Below are 19,383 nucleotides of genomic sequence, written 5' to 3'. Positions count from 1 at the left end.
GATTGTGGTCAAGCTGGATCCAGTCTTTACGTCCCAAAGGGAAATGCTTAAAGGAGAATTGTCACCAAATCAAAAGTGTCCAATTTTTTTACTTTCTTTTATTCCTGCTGCTCCCTTGTGTATTCCACTTTTTCCTTTTTTCAATCCACCATACATTTCCATAGATATGAACCTTATAAAGGGGGCGTGGCTCACAGAACATCTGGGAGCATGTCTTTAGGCCATGTGCTTCCAGCTCACAGCCGTAATACAAAGTGGTTTCTTGAATAACTAAAAATATCTTATTCTGCAAATTGCCTACTGTAAGAAGGGATCCGGGTACAAAAAGACTGGTGATTCACAATGGGAGGGTAAAGCTGACTATGGGCATAAACTTGTGGTCGAATATTCCAATTGTCAGAATGTCTTCTCTTGAAAGATCGTGAACAACAATTTTTGTTTTCAAGACTCTGGGTCTTGACCTGCGTAGATTGTATCCTCTGGTCTTGACTGGCATAGTCGGGGGCCTGTATCTGATTTGGTGTCATCTGGATCCTGTCTGCAAATGGGCAGTAACCTGCTGGCACACGCTTCCCGCTGCGGCCTGTCATGCTGGCTGCAGTGTCTTCTCCTGTACACATCTGCCCCTCTCTTGGCGCCAAAACTCGCTCCGGTTTGCTCGCAGACCCTTTATATCCAGGAACTCTGTCATCAGTGGCACCTGACTGGGTGTTGCATCTGAATCCACCCCCCGCAAGTCTTCCTGCTCCCGTTAGTTCCGCATGGTCCCTTCTGAACAGCAGTTGGCAGCCTTCTCGCATCAATGATACACATCGTCGTGATTTCTCAGGAGAATTGTCAGCTCCTCTTGCACAGCAACCATGTATCAGAACATTCTAATATTCACTTCAGAGAGAGCTGTATTTTATGATACATCTTGTAGATGAAGCCACAATTAGAGGGGAATCTTACATATTAAAAAAGTTGTACAACTCAACTCAATAATAAAGCAGACTGCAATAAACTCTTGAGCCCTTCTCAGTGATGGTTGCAGGTAACCAGAATTTCATCATTTACCCCTATTATTGTACTAAGGTTTGGAGCTATAATCTTTATAAAGATATATGAAAGAGGTGTTCCCATCTGTGATCTCCTATAAATCTCCGATAGATGCAGTACCACCACAGGAATCCACATCCATCTCAAGAAGAGCAATCATTCATTTTTGTGGAAGCTCCAAAAATTGTGTAAAGATTGAGAACCATAAATATCCCATATGAGAGTACCCCTTAAGAAATAAATGAGTACAAACTGTTGCACTTAAAATGGTGTTAAATTATGCAATTTAATTTTATATATGAAATCTCAGTCTTTAAAGGGGAAAAGAATATAAATTTAAGGATCTAGAACCAGTTTACCTCAAGAAGAGCTATTGAAGTCACCTAAAAATATTCAACTTACCTAACATCTATCTAGAGCCCCCTTGTAGTTATCTAGTGCACATATTATTATAACCTAAGCTTGCTGAAGTAGATAGCCACCAAAAATCTATTAACAGTAGACTAAGTAACTCTTTTTATATAGACAGATGTATAACATAAAGGCCACTAGTTTAAAGTCGGAGTCGGACATACCCACTGATTTCTGTGGGACCTTCCAACTGTTCTGTGACAGGTGATGTCAGGGGATGTAGGATTAGCCAAATTGAATTTAATTGCCCCATCATTTTGTTCTCCCGGGAGATAACTTAACTTTCCATATGTTTAGGGGAGTCAGGAGAGCGCGGTCAGACAAATAAATGCTTGGCCAACCAAAATGCTTGGGCACATTCGGAGTCTACAAGAAATACTTTGTCACTGCTTTCTTTGTAACAGGAATTTAGGTAAGGAGGATACAAAAAAACCTAACCCTTGTTTATACTGTGCTGTACAGACAATGAGCTTCATGGATGAATTTCGTGGACTTGACCGAGACATTGAGGGATCTCCAAAACGGTGGAAGAGAGTGATTGAATCTGAATGCCCAGAAAGAGAACGTTTACCACAAGAATGGAAAAACAAGAGCTCCCTCCAGAAAATGATAGTGATGCGAGCACTGAGACCCGACCGGATGACTTATGCTGTTAGGTATAATAACACAATCATCCTTGCACTTTCGGCATAAAAAAATTACAATTATTGCGAATTTTCACCTGTTCAGATTTTTTTTTTACTTAAAACTTTTCTGTCCTGTATTTTTGGAAAACATAAATAAGAGTTAGTGGATCTAAATGGGTAAGAAGAAATTTTTGAAAATCCACCTTTCTCTAAAAATCAGTGTGAACCTTTCTGGACCCTCAGGGTTTCTTCTAGACATAGCCATGTATTTTTTATGTACATCTGTCTTTGATATTTCCATTTGTCTATTATATGTTCTTTGCTATGTACTCTACATATTTTTGGCATTTATGAAAAATTTAATTGTCCATTGGAGCTGGAAAAATGGTGGGGAATCGGTACAGAAGTAAAGTGCTATTTGACAGCTTGACTATTGGGTGACAATTTAGAAAAGCTAACAGTTCAGGATAGGAAAACATATCAAAATTTGGAACAGATTATTCTCATTTTTAAACTCAAATATCCTGAATTCTTTACTTTATTTTTTGCCCTTAACCACGTGAGACAAAAAAGTGAACATCTTTATATAGTGCCAACATATTGTTCAGAGCTTTACAATTCAACAGTTCATATACAAAAGTCATAAGTAACAACGTTAAAGTTAATACAATAATTAAAGCAAAATAATGACGACCGTGCTCGTGAGAGCTTACAATCTACAATGGGGTGGGGGAGACACAAAGTACAGATGTTTATTTACAATGATGGTCCAGCCATCTTGAGGAAATGGGGATAGATAAAGGCTGCATGAGATAGCCACCAGCCAGTATGTGTGGTGCTTTTGGGTGCGGTGGAGTTTGATCGAGGGTTGTTTTCAGATAAATAGTGAATGGGCTATATTTAAAAGGACTTTGATTAGGGAACGTGATAGGCCCCTCTAAACAGATGTCTTTTTAGGGAGCGCCTAAAACTGTATAAGTTGTGGTTAGTCCTAATTTCTTGGGGTAGAGTATTCCAGAAGATTAGCACAACTCGGGAGAAGCCAGGAGTAGGAGCTACGGATTAGTGCAGAGGTCGATAAACAGAAATGAGTGAGGAGATGTATGGGGTGCTGCACTGTGGAAACCTTTTTGGATGAGAACAAGCAGTTTAAATTGGATCCTATAATGTATGGGCAACCAGTGAAATAACTGGCAAAGAACAGAGGCATTTGAGTAATGATTAGCCAAATAGATGACTCTGGCTGCTACATTAAGGATGGACTGTAGAGGGGAAAGTCCAGTGAGGGGGCGACCAACTAATAGAGCATTACAGTAGTCAAGGCGGGAGTGGATCTGGACAACAGTGAAGGTTTTTGTTGTTTCCATGGTGAGAAAGAGACAGATTCTAGAGATGTTCTTTGTATATAAGAGGTGAAGAAAAGAGTGGTGTCAAACATAACACCCAGACAGCACGCCTGCTGCCAGGGCGTTATTATTGTGCCACCCAAGGAGAGGGAGATATCAGATTTAGAAAGGTCAGTAGACAGCTGGAGCAGAAGTTCAGTTTTGGAAAGGTTGAGTTTCAGATAGAGGGCTGACATGATGTTGGAGACTGCGGACAGACAGTCACTGGTGTTCTGTAGTACACCGGGGGTAAGACCAGAAGGAGATGAAGTTCAGTTTTGGAAAGGATGAGTTTCAGATAGAAGGCTGACATGATGTTGGAGACTGCGGACAGACAGTCACTGGTGTTCTGTAGTACAGCGGGGGTAAAGTCAGGGGGTGACGTGTATAGATGTGTGTCATCAGCATGAAAATGGTACTGAAAGCCAAATCTGCTGATGGTCTGTCCAATTGGGTCCGTGTAGAGAGAGAAGAGAAGGAGGTCAAGAATGGAGCTCAGAGGGACCCCTATATTGAGAAGAAAAGGAGAAGAAGTTGAGCCATCGAACGATACAGTATTAAGCCCTTTCCACTATTCTCTATTTTCAGGTGTTGATTTAAAAATACTTTTTCTCCCGTAGGACTAAGTCACCCCAGTCAAACACTGTGCATCTACCAGTTCTAGCCCGATCAGTAGTGAGTCAGCAATGGAAAATTGCTGCAGTATCAATGAAGTTATGACCATCCTCATCTTATACGCACTCTTATGATTTAATACTATTGCTTACTGATGTTTTAAGGCTTCTCGTCCTAGTAATTGGGACAACTATCATAATATAATATATAATTCATTTTTCACAATACAGAAACTTTGTTGAAGAGAAGCTTGGATCCCTGTATGTGGAACGACGTAAAACAGACTTTGCTAAATCCTTTCAGGAGAGTGGACCATCTACTGCGATAGTCTTCATCTTGTCTCCAGGAGTCGATCCACTGAAAGATGTAGAGACACTAGGTAGGACGAAACAATGTTTTATTATAGTAGACATGGCTATTGTTTTTATAGCTGTGAAACACAGGTTATACATGTCTGTGTGCTAAAGAAGCTCTCATCACATCAAAAAATTGTATCCTCTTAATATATTGCAGTCATCATAATATATAGCACTGTGTACTTACAATTGCTCATTTTGCCTTTGTACCCAAATAATTATTCTCTTTTCCATTAGGTCTATGACATCACATGATTAATAACTGACTAGCTGAATCCTTCTAAGCTCTATGTTTTCCCTGCATAAGTCATCAGTGCAAAAGTCCCTGGCAGGAGGAGGAGGAGCAGCTGCGACTGGAGATGAAGAGGGGGATGATTCATGCAAGGAAAAGAGACTTCCTGCTTCCACTTAGAGGTTAGAAGGATTCAACTAGTCTGTTATTAATCACGTGCTGTCATAGACCTAATGAAAAAGAGAAGAATTAGCTGGGTAGAAAGTCATATTGAGCAATTGTAAGTACACGGTGCTATATAATATGATGACTGCAATATATTAAGAGGATACAAACTTTGATGGGAAGAGGGGGAGTGCTGCTTTAATGATGCAATGAGTACATTATTATTAGTGGGGCAGAATACTGTAAATAGAATATTGTACTTTGCTCTTTTCAGCAAAAAGTCTTTGGCACAAAGAATGGTTTACTGTTTCCCATATCACCCACGTGAACCGCTAATCATTATTTGTAGATATGTTTATTTTCTAGATTATAGTCATGTCTAATTAAAGGTACTGATCCCAGCCATTGTCCTAGTGCTAAATGGTTTTTATTTAAAAAACTAAAACATTAGTCACAGCTAAGTTATCTGTGAGAAAGTCTTTGTAATTCATCTTTCCCAGTGATTTGCATTCAAGTTATCATGTATGTATGGTGTCTATATATATGAGAGTCATACATACATACACATAGGAAGATGCTCATATGTAGATAGATAGATAGATAGATAATGTCAATCATTGAGGAAAGTAAGGGAAAGAAAGTCAGGAGTACATACCACTGACAGCTCAGTACACTTTGAAATGTATGTACGGTATATGTCACATTAGAGGTTTTGAGAACCAATTACATTTTAAATATATTCTTCTTTGTTCTTGTGGACACAGGTGATTTATAGGCCAGGACACTCAACAACTTTTGTTGATAATAACCCATTTTAAGATGAGTGCTTTTTTCTTCTCCTTGATTTATACTGTAGGTAAAATCATGGCTACATGCAGCCACCTGTAGAGGGAGCTCAGGAGCTTGCTGCATACTGTGTTACCATTGATCTCAATGTATTAAGTATACAGTAAGCCCCTTATTATTCTGTGTAAAGTCAGCCAATACACTGTCTTTTAAATATCTCTACTGCATGCAGAGAATTTTGAGCTCTATATAATGGAAACCAAGCTCCAACCATTATTAAAAAATATTGAGAAAATTAAGTTTTGGACTTTAAAAAACATGGTGGATATACATTATACATATATGTTGTATGCAAACAGAAGAAAACGGGAGTAAATATACCCATATAAAATATTAACTTATTGCATAATAATAAATACTCAATCCAAAATTGTAAAAGTATTACAATTTACCATTTACAAATTCCAAAGTGAAGGACACATGACCTTACATCTGACACATTTACAGATTTTATATAGACCTGGGATTCAGAGATTATAAAATTTCCATATCGATATAATCCCTATATATAAACCTATTATAACACTGTCATAGTGCTGGGCACTCACAAAGATCACTATGGGTAATGTCAGCTCAAATGTAATTATATCTCCATAGATATGGCCCCATATAAATCCTAAAAGTTACCACAAACAGCACACCCAGCACAAAAAAGAATCTTACCCAAATTGGTCCCAGTAAAAGGTCAGATGGTGCAGCCCCAACGCGCGTTTCGCGTGGGCTGCCTCAGGAGGCTATATATATGGATTATATCGATATGGAAATTTTATAATCTCTGAATCGCAGGTCTATATAAAATCTGTAAATGTGTCAGATGTAAGGTCATGTGTCCTTTGTATATTGTAAATTTTAATACTTTTACAATTTTGGATTGAGTATTTATTTTTATGCAATAAAATTAATATTTTATATGGGTATTTGTACTCCCATTTTCTTCTGTTTGCATAGTTCTATTTGGAGTACACCTTTTTAGTGGTGAATTTTATTGATTTAACCCCTTTTTTTCCTGAATTTTTATTCATTATACATATATGTTATAGTTGTTTTTGCTTAGAATTCTGCAATCAATTATTCTGATAAACTTGTTGTCCCATTTCTTCCCCAATCTTATGTGTCATTTGACGTGGTGGACCTCGTTACCTGCTCTGTATAGGTGGCAGACTTGGATTTACCATTGACGCAGGAAAACTTCACAATATCTCACTGGGTCAAGGGCAGGAAGTTATAGCAGAAATAGCAATGGAAAAGGCATCAAAAGAAGGCCATTGGGTTATACTTCAAGTAAGCCGATTCAGTGTGTTATAGAAGTGCTTCACTGCCAAGCTATGAAACTGCACTTTTACAAAAAAAATAATCTGTGCCTCTATGAGATGCTTTTGTGGAGTGAAATTGGGTGTATGTCCAAATATGTTTTCTTGAATGACATTTTCTGGTTATTTTCTTCTGATTGAAAAGAGGATTTTATTTTTTTTTTGCTAGTAAGAATGGCCCTAGATTGGGCTCTCGTGTAGCTATTAAACTTAGACATTTTAAAAGTAAAGATCAATTTAGGTTAAGAAAAATTTCTTCCTTTTAGCAGGCAGTATAATATCAAATGTCAATTACTGTACTTGTATGTATTATGCATACCCCTCCTCACATGTAAAGCGCCATGGAATAAATGGCGCTATAATAATAAATAATAATAATAATAACATTGTAGATATATTAAAACAAATGCACTAAATGCATCTCAACAGACATATCACACAACAACGTAATAGGGGATGTGTTACTTATGCCTACCTACTTTGTTTTTAATCTTATATTTTTATTCTTATTATTTTTCTTAACGTGATTATTGGCTTATTGTCATCATCATGTCTGAGTTGCTGCCTTAAGTTGCCAACAACAGTTTCATAGCTGTCATAACATACAAGAACCTATACTCACCCAATATATGCCAAAATACCCAGTGCTGCCCCCTTGAGTGCTTCCCTCTGGTCTGTGTTTACTTGGCTGCAGCCAATCACTGGACTCACCATATATGGCACAAGACCGCTGAAGCCAGTGATTGACTGCAGCGGTCACATATGTAGACAGTCATGTCATGGCTGCATCCTGGGGATAGCATTGGGATCGGCAGTGCTGGAGGGATGTATTATTTTATCACATTAACTTTTATTGAGGTTTTATGATCTCTAAAACCCTTTTAGTCTTTAAATTGTTCAGCTGTGACCACACGTTTTTCATTGTCATCTTTCTATTGACTTTTGAAAGTCATTTTTATGTAAAATATGCTTTTTTCCATCGTTTTGCAAAGTTCTCAGCAGAAATTCCTCATTTTCCCTCTGAGTTTAAATATGTATATATTTATATTCTTATTTTTATATGGCTTTACTACAGCTAGGAAGTCACTTTAGCATCAGAAAGATGCATGTCACACTCACACCTTGCAAATCAATAAACACTAGACAATGTGTGCAGTTTAGTCTTAAAATATGAGTGTTTTATATATATATATATATATATATATATATATATATACACAGTTAGGTCCATATATATTTGGACAGAGACAACATTTTTCTAATTTTGGTTCTAGACATCACCACAATGAATTTTAAACAACATAATTCAGATGCAGTTGAAGTTCAGACTTTCAGCTTTCATTTGAGGGTATCCACATTAAAATTGGAGGAAGGGTTTAGGAGTTTCAGCTCCTTAACATGTGCCACCCTGTTTTTAAAGGGACCAAAAGTAATTGGACAGATTAAATAATTGTAAATAAAATGTTCATTTCTAGTACTTGGTTGAAAACCCTTTGTTGGCAATGACTGCCTGAAGTCTTGAACTCATGGACATCACCAGACGCTGTGTTTCCTCCTTTTTGATGCTCTGCCAGGCCTTCACTGCGGTGGTTTACAGTTGCTGTTTGTTTGTGGGCCTTTCTGTCTGAAGTTTAGTCTTTAACAAGTGAAATGCATGCTCAATTGGGTTGAGATCAGGTGACTGACTTGGCCATTCAAGAATATTCCACTTCTTTGCTTTAATAAACTCCTGGGTTGCTTTGGCTTTATGTTTTGGGTCATTGTCCATCTGTAGTATGAAACGACGACCAATCAGTTTGGCTTCATTTGGCTGGATCTGAGCACACAGTATGGCTCTGAATACCTCAGAATTCATTCGGCTGCTTCTGTCCTGTGTCACATCAATAAACACTAGTGACCCAGTGCCACTGGCAGCCATGCATGCCCAAGCCATCACACTGCCTCCGCCGTGTTTTACAGATGATGTGGTATGCTTTGGATCATGAGCTGTACCACGCCTTCGCCATACTTTTCTCTTTCCATCATTCTGGTAGAGGTTGATCTTGGTTTCATCTGTCCAAAGAATGTTCTTCCAGAACTGTGCTGGCTTTTTTAGATGTTTTTTAGCAAAGTCCAGTCTAGCCTTTTGATTCTTGATGCTTATGAGTGGCTTGCACCGTGCAGTGAACCCTCTGTATTTACTTTCATGCAGTCTTCTCTTTATGGTAGATTTGGATATTGATACGCCTACCTCCTGGAGAGTGTTGTTCACTTGGTTGGCTGTTGTGAAGGGGTTTCTCTTCACCATGGAGATTATTCTGCAATCATCCACCACTGTTGTCTTCTGTGGGCACCCAGGTCTTTTTGCATTGATGAGTTCACCAGTGCTTTCTTTCTTTCTCAGGATGTACCAAACTGTAGATTTTGCCACTACTAATGTTGTAGCAATTTCTCAGATGGGTTTTTTCTGTTTTTGCAGCTTAAGGATGGCTTGTTTCACCTGCATGGAGAGCTCCTTTGACCGCATGTTTCCTTCACAGCAAAACCTTCCAAATGCAAGCACCACACCTCAAATCAACTCCAGGCCTTTTATCTGCTTAATTGAGAATGACATAACGAATGGATTGCCCACACCTGTCCATGAAATAGCCTTGGAGTCAATTGTCCAATTACTTTTGGACCCTTTAAAAACAGGATGGCACATGTTAAGGAGCTGAAACTCCTAAACCCTTCATCCAATTTTAATTGTGGTAATGTCTAGAACCAAAATTAGAAAAATGTTGTCTCTGTTCAAATATATATGGTCCTAACTGTATATATATATATATATATATATATATATATATGTATCATGGAAGTATAAAACAGGAGGGACTGAACATGAATGCAAACATCCAAATGATCTCGTTTCTGTTCACAGAATATTCACCTAGTAGCCAAATGGCTAAGTACTTTAGAAAAAATATTAGAAAAGTACAGCGATGGAAGTCACCCTGATTACCGTGTGTTTATGAGTGCTGAGCCGGCCCCAACACTAAAGGAACATATCATCCCTCAAGGGATCCTGGAAAATGCCATCAAAATTACCAATGAACCTCCAACCGGGATGTTGGCAAACCTGCATGCCGCTCTGGATAACTTTGATCAGGTCAGCAATACGTCACATAATGTAGACAGGTCTTAGAGATTAGCTTCCCTATATAAGTGTGAATATTGTATACCCAAATTAAGAAAAAAATGTCATAGGTTATATTTGCAAAGAAAATCAGAAATAATTTGTGAAAAAAATAAAAATTAGATCAGCTTTAAAAAAAAAATTCAGATAATACAATTTTACTTTTCTTTCTCCAGAATTGCTATTACTCTACATCTTACTATACCCTTCAGTCCTGCTATCATAAAATGAGGACAATAGTTAGGGACACCAACCAAGAGATCTGAAACAACCCTATTAGATAAGGCCTTTTGGGAGAGTGACAAAAATGAAAATGCTATTGAACAAAAACAAATTGTTCTTGGAATTTTGGGAGTTTAAAGTTTCAAGCCACGTTTCGTGTAGAATACTGACCAAATATTGAACTTGTGAATGTGGTCCTATGATGAGACACCACAATGAGTTGTTAATTGTGTACGGAAATTTGGTATTGTTTCACCTGTCGATCCAATATATCCACTCGCCATGCAAGGTAGCAATCCACAGTCAACTTGCCAGCTTACACAAGTGAAAAAGTCAAAAATAGTGGAAAAAAAAGAGCTAATGGATTTTCTTATAAAAATATGTTAATACTGAATCTGAAGAATTCACCTGTTTTTATAAGAAAATCCATCAGCGGGTCCAATGGGTGTTCCTGGTCTGTGCTCTGTGTCTCCTCTGTCCTTGAAATCGCCAACCCTCCTGTCTTGATTGACATGGCTGACGTCATCCACATTATGTTGGGCTTCCTTAGCTCTGGTTCCCCACTGTACAGAAGGGAGATATGAACAGACTGTGGGTGACGTCAGAGATGTCAGCCATGTCAATCAAAACAGGTGGTCGGGACTGTGTTGCCCGATGACACAGCAAACACAGACCAGCGACATTCATCGGACCCGACCACACCAATTACAGTGTGGGAGGATTGTAGAAGAATTATTCTCAAGAACGGTCCTCTATGGACCAAATATTGCCATCACTATGGCCTATTAAATTTTCCTAATTTTCTATTTTGGGAGTGGTGCCTTCATTCTTGTATGTGTGAAGGTCGACCAGGCCGGTAGTCGCGGCTGAGAGAAACAGCTCAGGCGCGCCCTGGTCTCCCTTCACATACACATCACAGTTCTCTGTCATCATACTGTTGCTCCATTCTTCTCATCTTCAGGGCTTTCCCTAGGTGGCTGTATACTTTTTCCAACTATTTTGGTACAAACGGAGTCACAGTCCAATTCCATCTTTAAACAAGAAACTTTACTCCTACACGTTCTCAGTCCATTCACTTCAGTTACAGCATATACATCAGGTGTCACACAGTTTGCCTTCTCTTTCCCTATGTTCTCACTGTCACCTTCCAGAACGTTCCCGGGTCGTCCCATCCCGGTCAGCATCACAGCAGCCTCCCTATCCAGCTTCGCTATCTTTGGAAGTTCCCCCATCTGTTTCACCCCAGACAATAGGGCATCTGCCCACATAGCAAGCTGCCACATGATGAGCAAACTGTGTTACTATACGGCTACCAACAGCCTTGATAAAGCCTGCCCTGCTGCAAAGTCTGTTATTTCGATCTCTGTTGCTGTATACTGCGCTATTATTCTCTTTGGCCCTCCGGCCCAGAACAGCTGGACTACTATCTTCAAAATGTTACAGGGCTGACTGCCCTGTCAGAGCTCCCCTGGCCTGGCCCAACTGACTAAAATGCCAGATGCTCCCCGGCATAACCACAGTTAGCCCCTCCTACATTTAACCATATACATCCTGAGCATAACTTTACCCCCATCTAGAGGACTAAATAGGGTACTACACTTTTCCTACCATAAAGCAATATAACAATATACATTTGTAGAACCATACATTAATATATGCACATCTCCTCCTATATACACAAGACGGCCTTGTTAACCCCTTACATATGTATATTGGAGGATTGGTTTATGGCTAGGAGGCCCTGCACTCCTCTTTTGCTGGTACTATCTTGATTTTTTTTCTAGATAGATAGAAATAGAGATCGATAGATAATAGATATATAATATAATAGATAGATAATAGATAGATTGATAGATAGATAGTAGATAGATAGAGTGATAGATAAATATGATATAATAGATGATAGATAGATAAATAATAGATAGAAAATAGATTGATAGATAATAGATAGATATTAGATAGATGATAGATAATAGATAGTTAGATGATAGATAGATATTAGATACGGTAGATAGATAGAGTTTAGATAGAGATAGATGTGAGATAATAGATAGATATAGATAGATTGATAGATACATAATAGATAGATAGATATTAGATACATAAATAATAGATACATAGATTAATAGATAATAGATAATGTTGTACATGATAACATATTTGGAAGCTGCAAGTAAAATGCTACAGAGACTGAATTTACATGTATTATCCCATAATGAAGAATCATCAAAATTAATATCTATGATTGTAGCTGACAATTGATTTTCTCTTGGTGAGAGGGCAGAAGCACAGACAGATTATTGATTTGCCTACTTGAGAGAACAATATGACCACTTAGACAAATTATACAGCCATTAACCATACAATTCAATGTTATCTAAAATGCCCACAGTATTATAATGCCGGGGGGGGAATTGATATGTCAGTGACAGGTTAGTTAAGAAATCAACACTGTCTGATCTCTTGCAGAACATCCTTGACCAGTGCACCCGTGAACAAGAGTTTAAGAGTATTTTCTTTTCATTGTGCTATTTTCATGCTTGTGTTGCCGAGCGGCGTAAATTTGGCCCCCAAGGGTGGAATAGAAAGTATCCGTTTAACATTGGAGACCTCACAATATCAGTGAATGTTCTATACAACTATCTGGAAGCAAACTCACAGGTATGGTGCCTCATATAGATGAAGCCTATTGTGCAGGTCTTTTATTCTGTAGTATAAAGCTGATGGAACATTCTTTATCCATTTGCTACATTTTTTTGTTGCTGCCACCAAAGAGTTAAATGACATATCCAGCTCTTCTACATCTGAGGATATCATAAAAATAATCTGTGTTCAATTAAGATATAGAAGTGATAGAAATCTTACACATTTGCAATTTGATGCTTTCTCTATCTGATAAATAACTGCGCTGAGAAGCTTTATTAGGATTCTAGAATGTGTTGTGATAGTCACGTCGGCCGGATGTTGTGATAAATCATGAGCCGGACATTGATCTTTAATATAGGAATCTCCACTGACGATGTGTTCGCATAGAATCCTGGTTTCGGCGAGAAACAAACAAGTGTAAATATTTTAATAAACGTTGTTGGGTTTTAATATCAGGTTCCATGGGAAGATCTCCGGTACCTGTTCGGAGAGATAATGTACGGCGGTCACATCACTGACGACTGGGACAGAAGACTCTGCCGAACGTACTTGGAGGAGTACATGCAACCCAATCAGGTAACTGCGAGTCCCATTAAAATACAGAGTCAGAGCGCCCTCTTCTGGGATCTGGATCACTCGGGTTCAGGTTTTTCTCATTTATGAAACAAGTACTGTTATGGACACATTCGTCGTGCTCTATGTAGATTCATATGGCCGATATAGGTGGAAATTAAAAACGTAGCACAGCAAGTTCTATGTCTGATCTTCATTTATTGCATTCAAAGCAAAATCGAACATAAAGCAACCACAGAGTTTTATAGAGTGGTGAAAAGATTTTTTTTTTCCCCAAAATTTTCATTATCCATGAAACAGACGGCTGAATTATTAGAAATGATGGCTCATATCGAGACTATTGGAGCCAGTTTGTTGGAGCCTCTATTGTAGACTCCGTCATACTTAACGTGAAAAAGTATCGTAGAGTGATGCATTATTTTTTTCTTGGAAAATGACGACCCTGATTATAGTCAGTGGGGTCAGTTAGGTGTTTTGTGTCAGATCCAACACCACCATTAATTTAGGATTTCTGCACCCATGACGGGGTAGGTAGCACAGCAGGATTAACCAATGCTCCTATATGATAGACTGTATATTATATGTGCGTATCACAGTCACAGGCTGTGTCTGCAGTAGTAATCCTGGAGATATAACATTAGGGACAGAATTTAATATATTGGGTATTGCCAATTCACACCACGTCTATGGGTATTATTGTTTACGCACATAGATATTTTTCAATTTTTCTTTATAAATTTCTCAACATTTTCCTCATTTCTGTTTCTGTCAATTCATAGGATTAAAAATCTGTCCTTAAAACCTGGCTGATTACAAGGCACAGCTTGCATAAGGCCGTATTCAGACATGTCAGATATGGTCTTAATGTAATGAAACTCTAATAATCTGGGCTCATATGTGTCCATCAAGTGGACGGACAGATTTTAAGCATTGGTTGATGGTAATAAAGCGGTCAGCACTTTCTTCTAACTTCACTAAGAACATAAGCTTTCTCGTTCGCCTTATTGGGGGACACAGAGACCTTGGGGTGTATGCTGCTGCCACTAGGAGGCTGACACTATGCACAAAAAAAGGTTAGCTCCTCCTCCGCAGTGTACACCCCACCGACCGGCAGAGAATTCCTCAGTTTAGCTTAGTGTCAGTAGGAGGTGGACACGGGTCTTTTATTAGACCCATATCTACCTCGATGTGCGTCGTTCCTTTTCAGGTTCTACGGAGGGATACAGAGTGAAAAGTCACATCTGTACTCCCACATGGAGTCTGCAAGTACGGCGTGTACTGCCACCCCGTATCCTTGCAGTTCTCCGCGGCAGGACCAGCCAGACGGACGCCGACACCAAGACGTGCCAGCGACTCCAGGGGTCCTTGTCGCCAGTCTCCCTCCCACTCGCCTACCAGAGCCTGTCGGTTGGATGAGACACAAGACTTCTTCAGACAGGTAACGGATCGTGGATGGGTGAGTATTTTTTTATTTTTTTTTTATTTATTTACCTGGCTGCCCATTCCCGACGGTCGCCTCTTCAATGGTCACAGGGGAACCCTGGTTGTAGGCGCTGCGGTCGCTCGCAGTCGCCACAAGGCTATAGGCAGCTCAATGTTGCTAGGCATCCCCCCCTTCCCTCCTCCCTTTCTGGGGACAGGGAGCACAGGGTTTTTTCCCATTGGGAGCGGCTTGCGACTGCGGCGTCCCACTTTTTCGGACCTCCGCGCCGACCCCCTGCTGACAGGCGGCCGCCGCAACTAATTTAGGCCCCGGCTTCAGTTCGGGCCTACCGCTGCGTCGTGGCCACGCCCCCCGCCCCTTTCTTTTAAGCGGGCTTCTCTCCCGCTCTTCCCAGGCCCTCCCACCGCCTGTCCTTCACCTGCCCAGCCTGTTATTGGCTAGAGGGCAGTGAATTGTTAACCCTGCGTGGTGCTCCGCCCTCCCTCCTCTCCTGAACGCGCGCTTTTTCTCAGGAAGGCGCCATTTTCCCAGCCTGTTAGCCGGGCACCAGCTCCTCACTGGATAGCATCTTCTCCAGCTGTTTTTTTCAGGAGGTCTGTCGGCCGGATTTCGCTCTGACCTGCATCCACTGACAGGTCGCAGAGCATCGCTTCTGGGGACACCGGACAGTGAGTAGCTCTGCACTGCAGACTGACCCTTCTCCGCCCTCTGTCCCCCAACCTTCTGGCATTACCTCAGCTTTTCACTATGTCTAACTCTAAGTCTGATCGTACCCGCTCTACCGCCCCCCCCTGCACTTTAGTCAAGTACTTTGCATGTTCTTCGTGCAATCGCAAACTTCCCTCAGGCCAGTCCACTCCCCTCTGCCTGGATTGTAGTAATCCAATTCAGCCTGACGCCGTCCAGGAGCCATCTGCGGCCCCAGGTGAGAGTGAGCCCCCCATGCCTGGCTGGGCCTCCTCGCTATCTCAATCAGTGGCAGACCTCACAAGGGTGTCTCAGTCCCTGGTAGCCGTTCTTGATAAGTTGCCCCTGGACTCTTCAGCAGGGCCAAACAGGTCCCAAATTGTTCCATCTGAATCAGCCAGCGGTAGTCGCAAAAGACCCAGGCAAGATTCCCAGCCGGAATCCTCTCCTAGTCCCATCTCACTGCATAGCCCTTCTCACCAGCCTCCCTCTCGGGCCTCCTCTCCCGAGTCAGGGGAAGCGCTTTCGGACAGGTCATCTGAGGGGATTTTAGAGCTGGATTCAAACCAGGATGCAAGCATGAAGGTCACAGTGCAGGACCTCATTGCTGCGATCCTTCATACCTTCGATATTGCTGACTCCCCTGCGAAATCCTCAGATCAGGAGGTTTCGTTCAGACGGGCAGAAACTCCCTCCAGGGTTTTTCCTTTCCATTCCGAGTTTGGAAAATTTTTACCAAGGAAAGAGAGGATCCGACCAGACGCTTTCAAAGAGGAAAACGTCTCGGCATACTCTACCCATTTGCTAAGGAGCTCACGGACAACTGGTCGGCCTCTCCCTCGGTCGATCCACCCGTGTCCAGGCTATCCAATAACACGGTTCTCCCGCTTTCAGGCGTGGCGTCCCTAAAGGATTCGAATGACAGGATTATAGAATCCCTGGCGAAGTCTGCCTTTGAAGCGGCTTCAGCGGCGGTGTGTCCAATCTTTGCTTCATCCTGGGCAGCAAAGGCCATAGCCACGTGGGCAGACGACCTTCGGCAAGGTATCTTAGATAAGGCGCAACCGGAGCATTTGGCCGATCTCGCCAATCAGATCTCCCATGCTGGGGACTATCTTCTCTCTGCTTCCTTGGATGCTGCATCCTGTGCAGTTCAGGCGTCAAGCAACGTTGTTGCAATTCGACGTACAATTTGGCTAAAGGCATGGCAAGCGGACTTGTCTTCTAAAAAGTCCCTCACTAACCTACCTTTTCAGGGGGTGCGCCTCTTTGGGTCCCAATTGGACCAGATTATTAAGGACGCCACCGGAGGCACGAGTTCACTCCTCCCTCAGTCCAAGCCTCGCAGACCCCCACTAAGGCGTCAGTTTCGACCCTTTCGGACTTTCCGCCGTTTCAATACGGCGGACAACTCCTCCAGCCAACAGAGACCGCAGGCTCGCCAGGAGAGAAAGAAAGTTTCCTTCAGACCCACTCCTGCCTGGCAACCCCACTCCTCCCAGGGCAGACCGTCCAGATCTAGATCTGGACGGTCTACTTCAGCATGACGATCATCGGGCACGCGAGGGACCTTTCCAATTGGGAGGTCGACTTCTTTCCTTCAGGGACGTTTGGCTGGCCACCGTGGAGGACGCCTGGGTCAGGGAGGTCGTATCCTCAGGATACAAGATAGAGTTCGTCTCTCTCCCACGGGATCGTTTCTTCGAATCCCGGCCTCCAAAGGATCCAGCCTTGATCCCGGGGTTCTCTACGGCTATCGCCGCTCTCCTCAGTTCCGGGGTGATTGTGCCCGTTCCCGAATCGGAGCGCTTCACGGGGTTCTACTCGAACCTGTTTGTAGTGCCGAAAAAAGACGGCGCAGTTCGACCCATCTTGGATCTCAAGCTGCTCAACAAGAGGGTCCGCCTTCACCACTTCCGCATGGAGTCGCTTCGCTCGGTCATCGCCTCCATGGAGGAGCAGGAATTCATGTGCTCAATAGACATCCAAGATGCCTATTTACATGTTCCAATTTTCTCCGGACATCAGAAGTTCCTGCGCTTTGCGATTCGACAGCACCACTACCAGTTTGTCGCACTGCCCTTCGGTCTTGCCACCGCTCCCAGAGTCTTCACGAAGATCATGGCTGCGTTGATGGCTTTGTTGAGAGTCAGAGGCCTCGTTCTTTTCCCGTACCTAGACGATATTCTGATCAAGGCTCCCTCATTCCATCAGGCTCACCAAAGTTTGTCAATCGTCCTGGACACTCTTTCCAATTTCGGGTGGATCGTCAACAGGAAAAAGTCCTGTCTGGTTCCTACCCAACGCCTGGTCTTTCTAGGTCTTCTGTTCGACACTCGTCGGTAAAGGGTCTTTCTCCCACAAGAAAAGATTCTCTCTCTGCAGCAGGAAGTACGATCGCTGCAGACCTCGCGATTCCCATCCCTCCGTACTGCCATGAGGGTCCTGGGAAAGATGGTGGCGGCGATAGAGGCAGTTCCCTTTGCCCAATTTCACGCCAGGCCTCTCCAACAGGCCATTCTGTCGAAGTGGAACAGGTCGCCTCGGTCCCTGGATCGCCCTGTCCATCTTTCTTACCGGATCAAGCGGTCTCTCAACTGATGGTTGTCGTCACCTCTCATTCTATCGGGTCGATCCTTCCTTCCCATTCACTGGCAGATAGTAACCACAGATGCCAGTCTCCTCGGTTGGGGTGCTGTGTTCCGCAACCACACTGTTCAGGGTCGATGTTCGGATCGGGAATCAGCGCTGCCGATCAACGTTCTGGAGATTCGAGCGATCCATCTTGCTCTGGTCCACTGGGAAAGGCTCCTCAAGGGACTTCCGGTACGGATTCAGACAGACAACGCCACAGCGGTGGCATATGTCAACCGCCAAGGGGGAACACGGAGTGTCTCAGCCCTGGCGGAGGTGTCCAAGATTCTTCGTTGGGCGGAGATTTCCGTTCCGACAATTTCCGCGGTTCACATTCCTGGCGTAGACAACTGGGCCGCCGATTTTCTCAGCCGCGAGGGTCTCGCGGCGGGAGAATGGTCCCTACATCCGGAAGTGTTTCATCTGCTCTGCCTTCGGTGGGGAACCCCGGATGTAGACCTCATGGCGTCTCGCCTCAACAGGAAAGTCCCACAATTCGTGTCCAGGTCTCGGGACCCTCTGGCAGTGGGCGCCGACGCCCTGGCCGTTCCTTGGTCCCAGTTCGAACTTCCCTACCTGTTCCCTCCTCTGCCTCTTCTTGAAGAAGATCAAGGCAGAAGGACTTCCGGTCATTCTCATCGCCCCGAATTGGCCCAGAAGGTCTTGGTTCGCGGACATTGTCAATCTTCTCGCGGACGCCCCCTGGAAGCTTCCAGACAGAACAGATCTGCTGTCTCAGGGTCCGATTTGCCACCCCAATTCTCGGCCGCTCAATTTAACGGCGTGGCTGTTGAGACCGAGGTTCTGAGACGAGCAGGATTTTCCGACCACGTAATTCAGACCATGATCCGAGCCAGAAAGCCATCATCTTCCAAGATTTACTACCGTACTTGGAAGGTCTATTTCACTTGGTGTGAGACCAATGACGTCGCGCCCATGTCCTTTTCGCTCCCTTCAGTCCTAGCATTTCTTCAGGCAGGATTGGATGCGGGGCTTGCCCTCAGTTCCCTGAAGGGTCAAGTTTCGGCGCTGTCCATTC

General features: G+C 42.6%; 1 protein-coding gene across 4 annotated transcripts in view; it reads left to right on the top strand.

The window, feature by feature from the left end:
• LOC141049432 (dynein axonemal heavy chain 11-like) overlaps positions 1–19,383 on the top strand; it is a 164,519-nt gene that overhangs the window by 92,039 nt on the left and 53,097 nt on the right. For all 4 annotated transcript variants that reach the window (XM_073545908.1, XM_073545907.1, XM_073545909.1 and 1 more), the window contains 6 exons: positions 1,912–2,105; positions 4,306–4,454; positions 6,828–6,955; positions 9,884–10,111; positions 12,830–13,021; positions 13,463–13,582. In XM_073545908.1, coding sequence (XP_073402009.1) covers positions 1,912–2,105; positions 4,306–4,454; positions 6,828–6,955; positions 9,884–10,111; positions 12,830–13,021; positions 13,463–13,582 — 1,011 coding nt within the window. The remainder of the gene's footprint in view (positions 1–1,911; positions 2,106–4,305; positions 4,455–6,827; positions 6,956–9,883; positions 10,112–12,829; positions 13,022–13,462; positions 13,583–19,383) is intronic.

Source organism: Dendrobates tinctorius, unplaced genomic scaffold (assembly GCF_039654945.1).
Source record: "Dendrobates tinctorius isolate UK_male_01 unplaced genomic scaffold, ASM3965494v1 ptg000143l, whole genome shotgun sequence".
Classification (NCBI taxonomy): domain Eukaryota; kingdom Metazoa; phylum Chordata; class Amphibia; order Anura; family Dendrobatidae; genus Dendrobates; species Dendrobates tinctorius.
The sequence above is the reverse complement of the archived record's forward strand: the minus strand, read 5'-3'. Positions and strand labels throughout refer to the sequence as shown.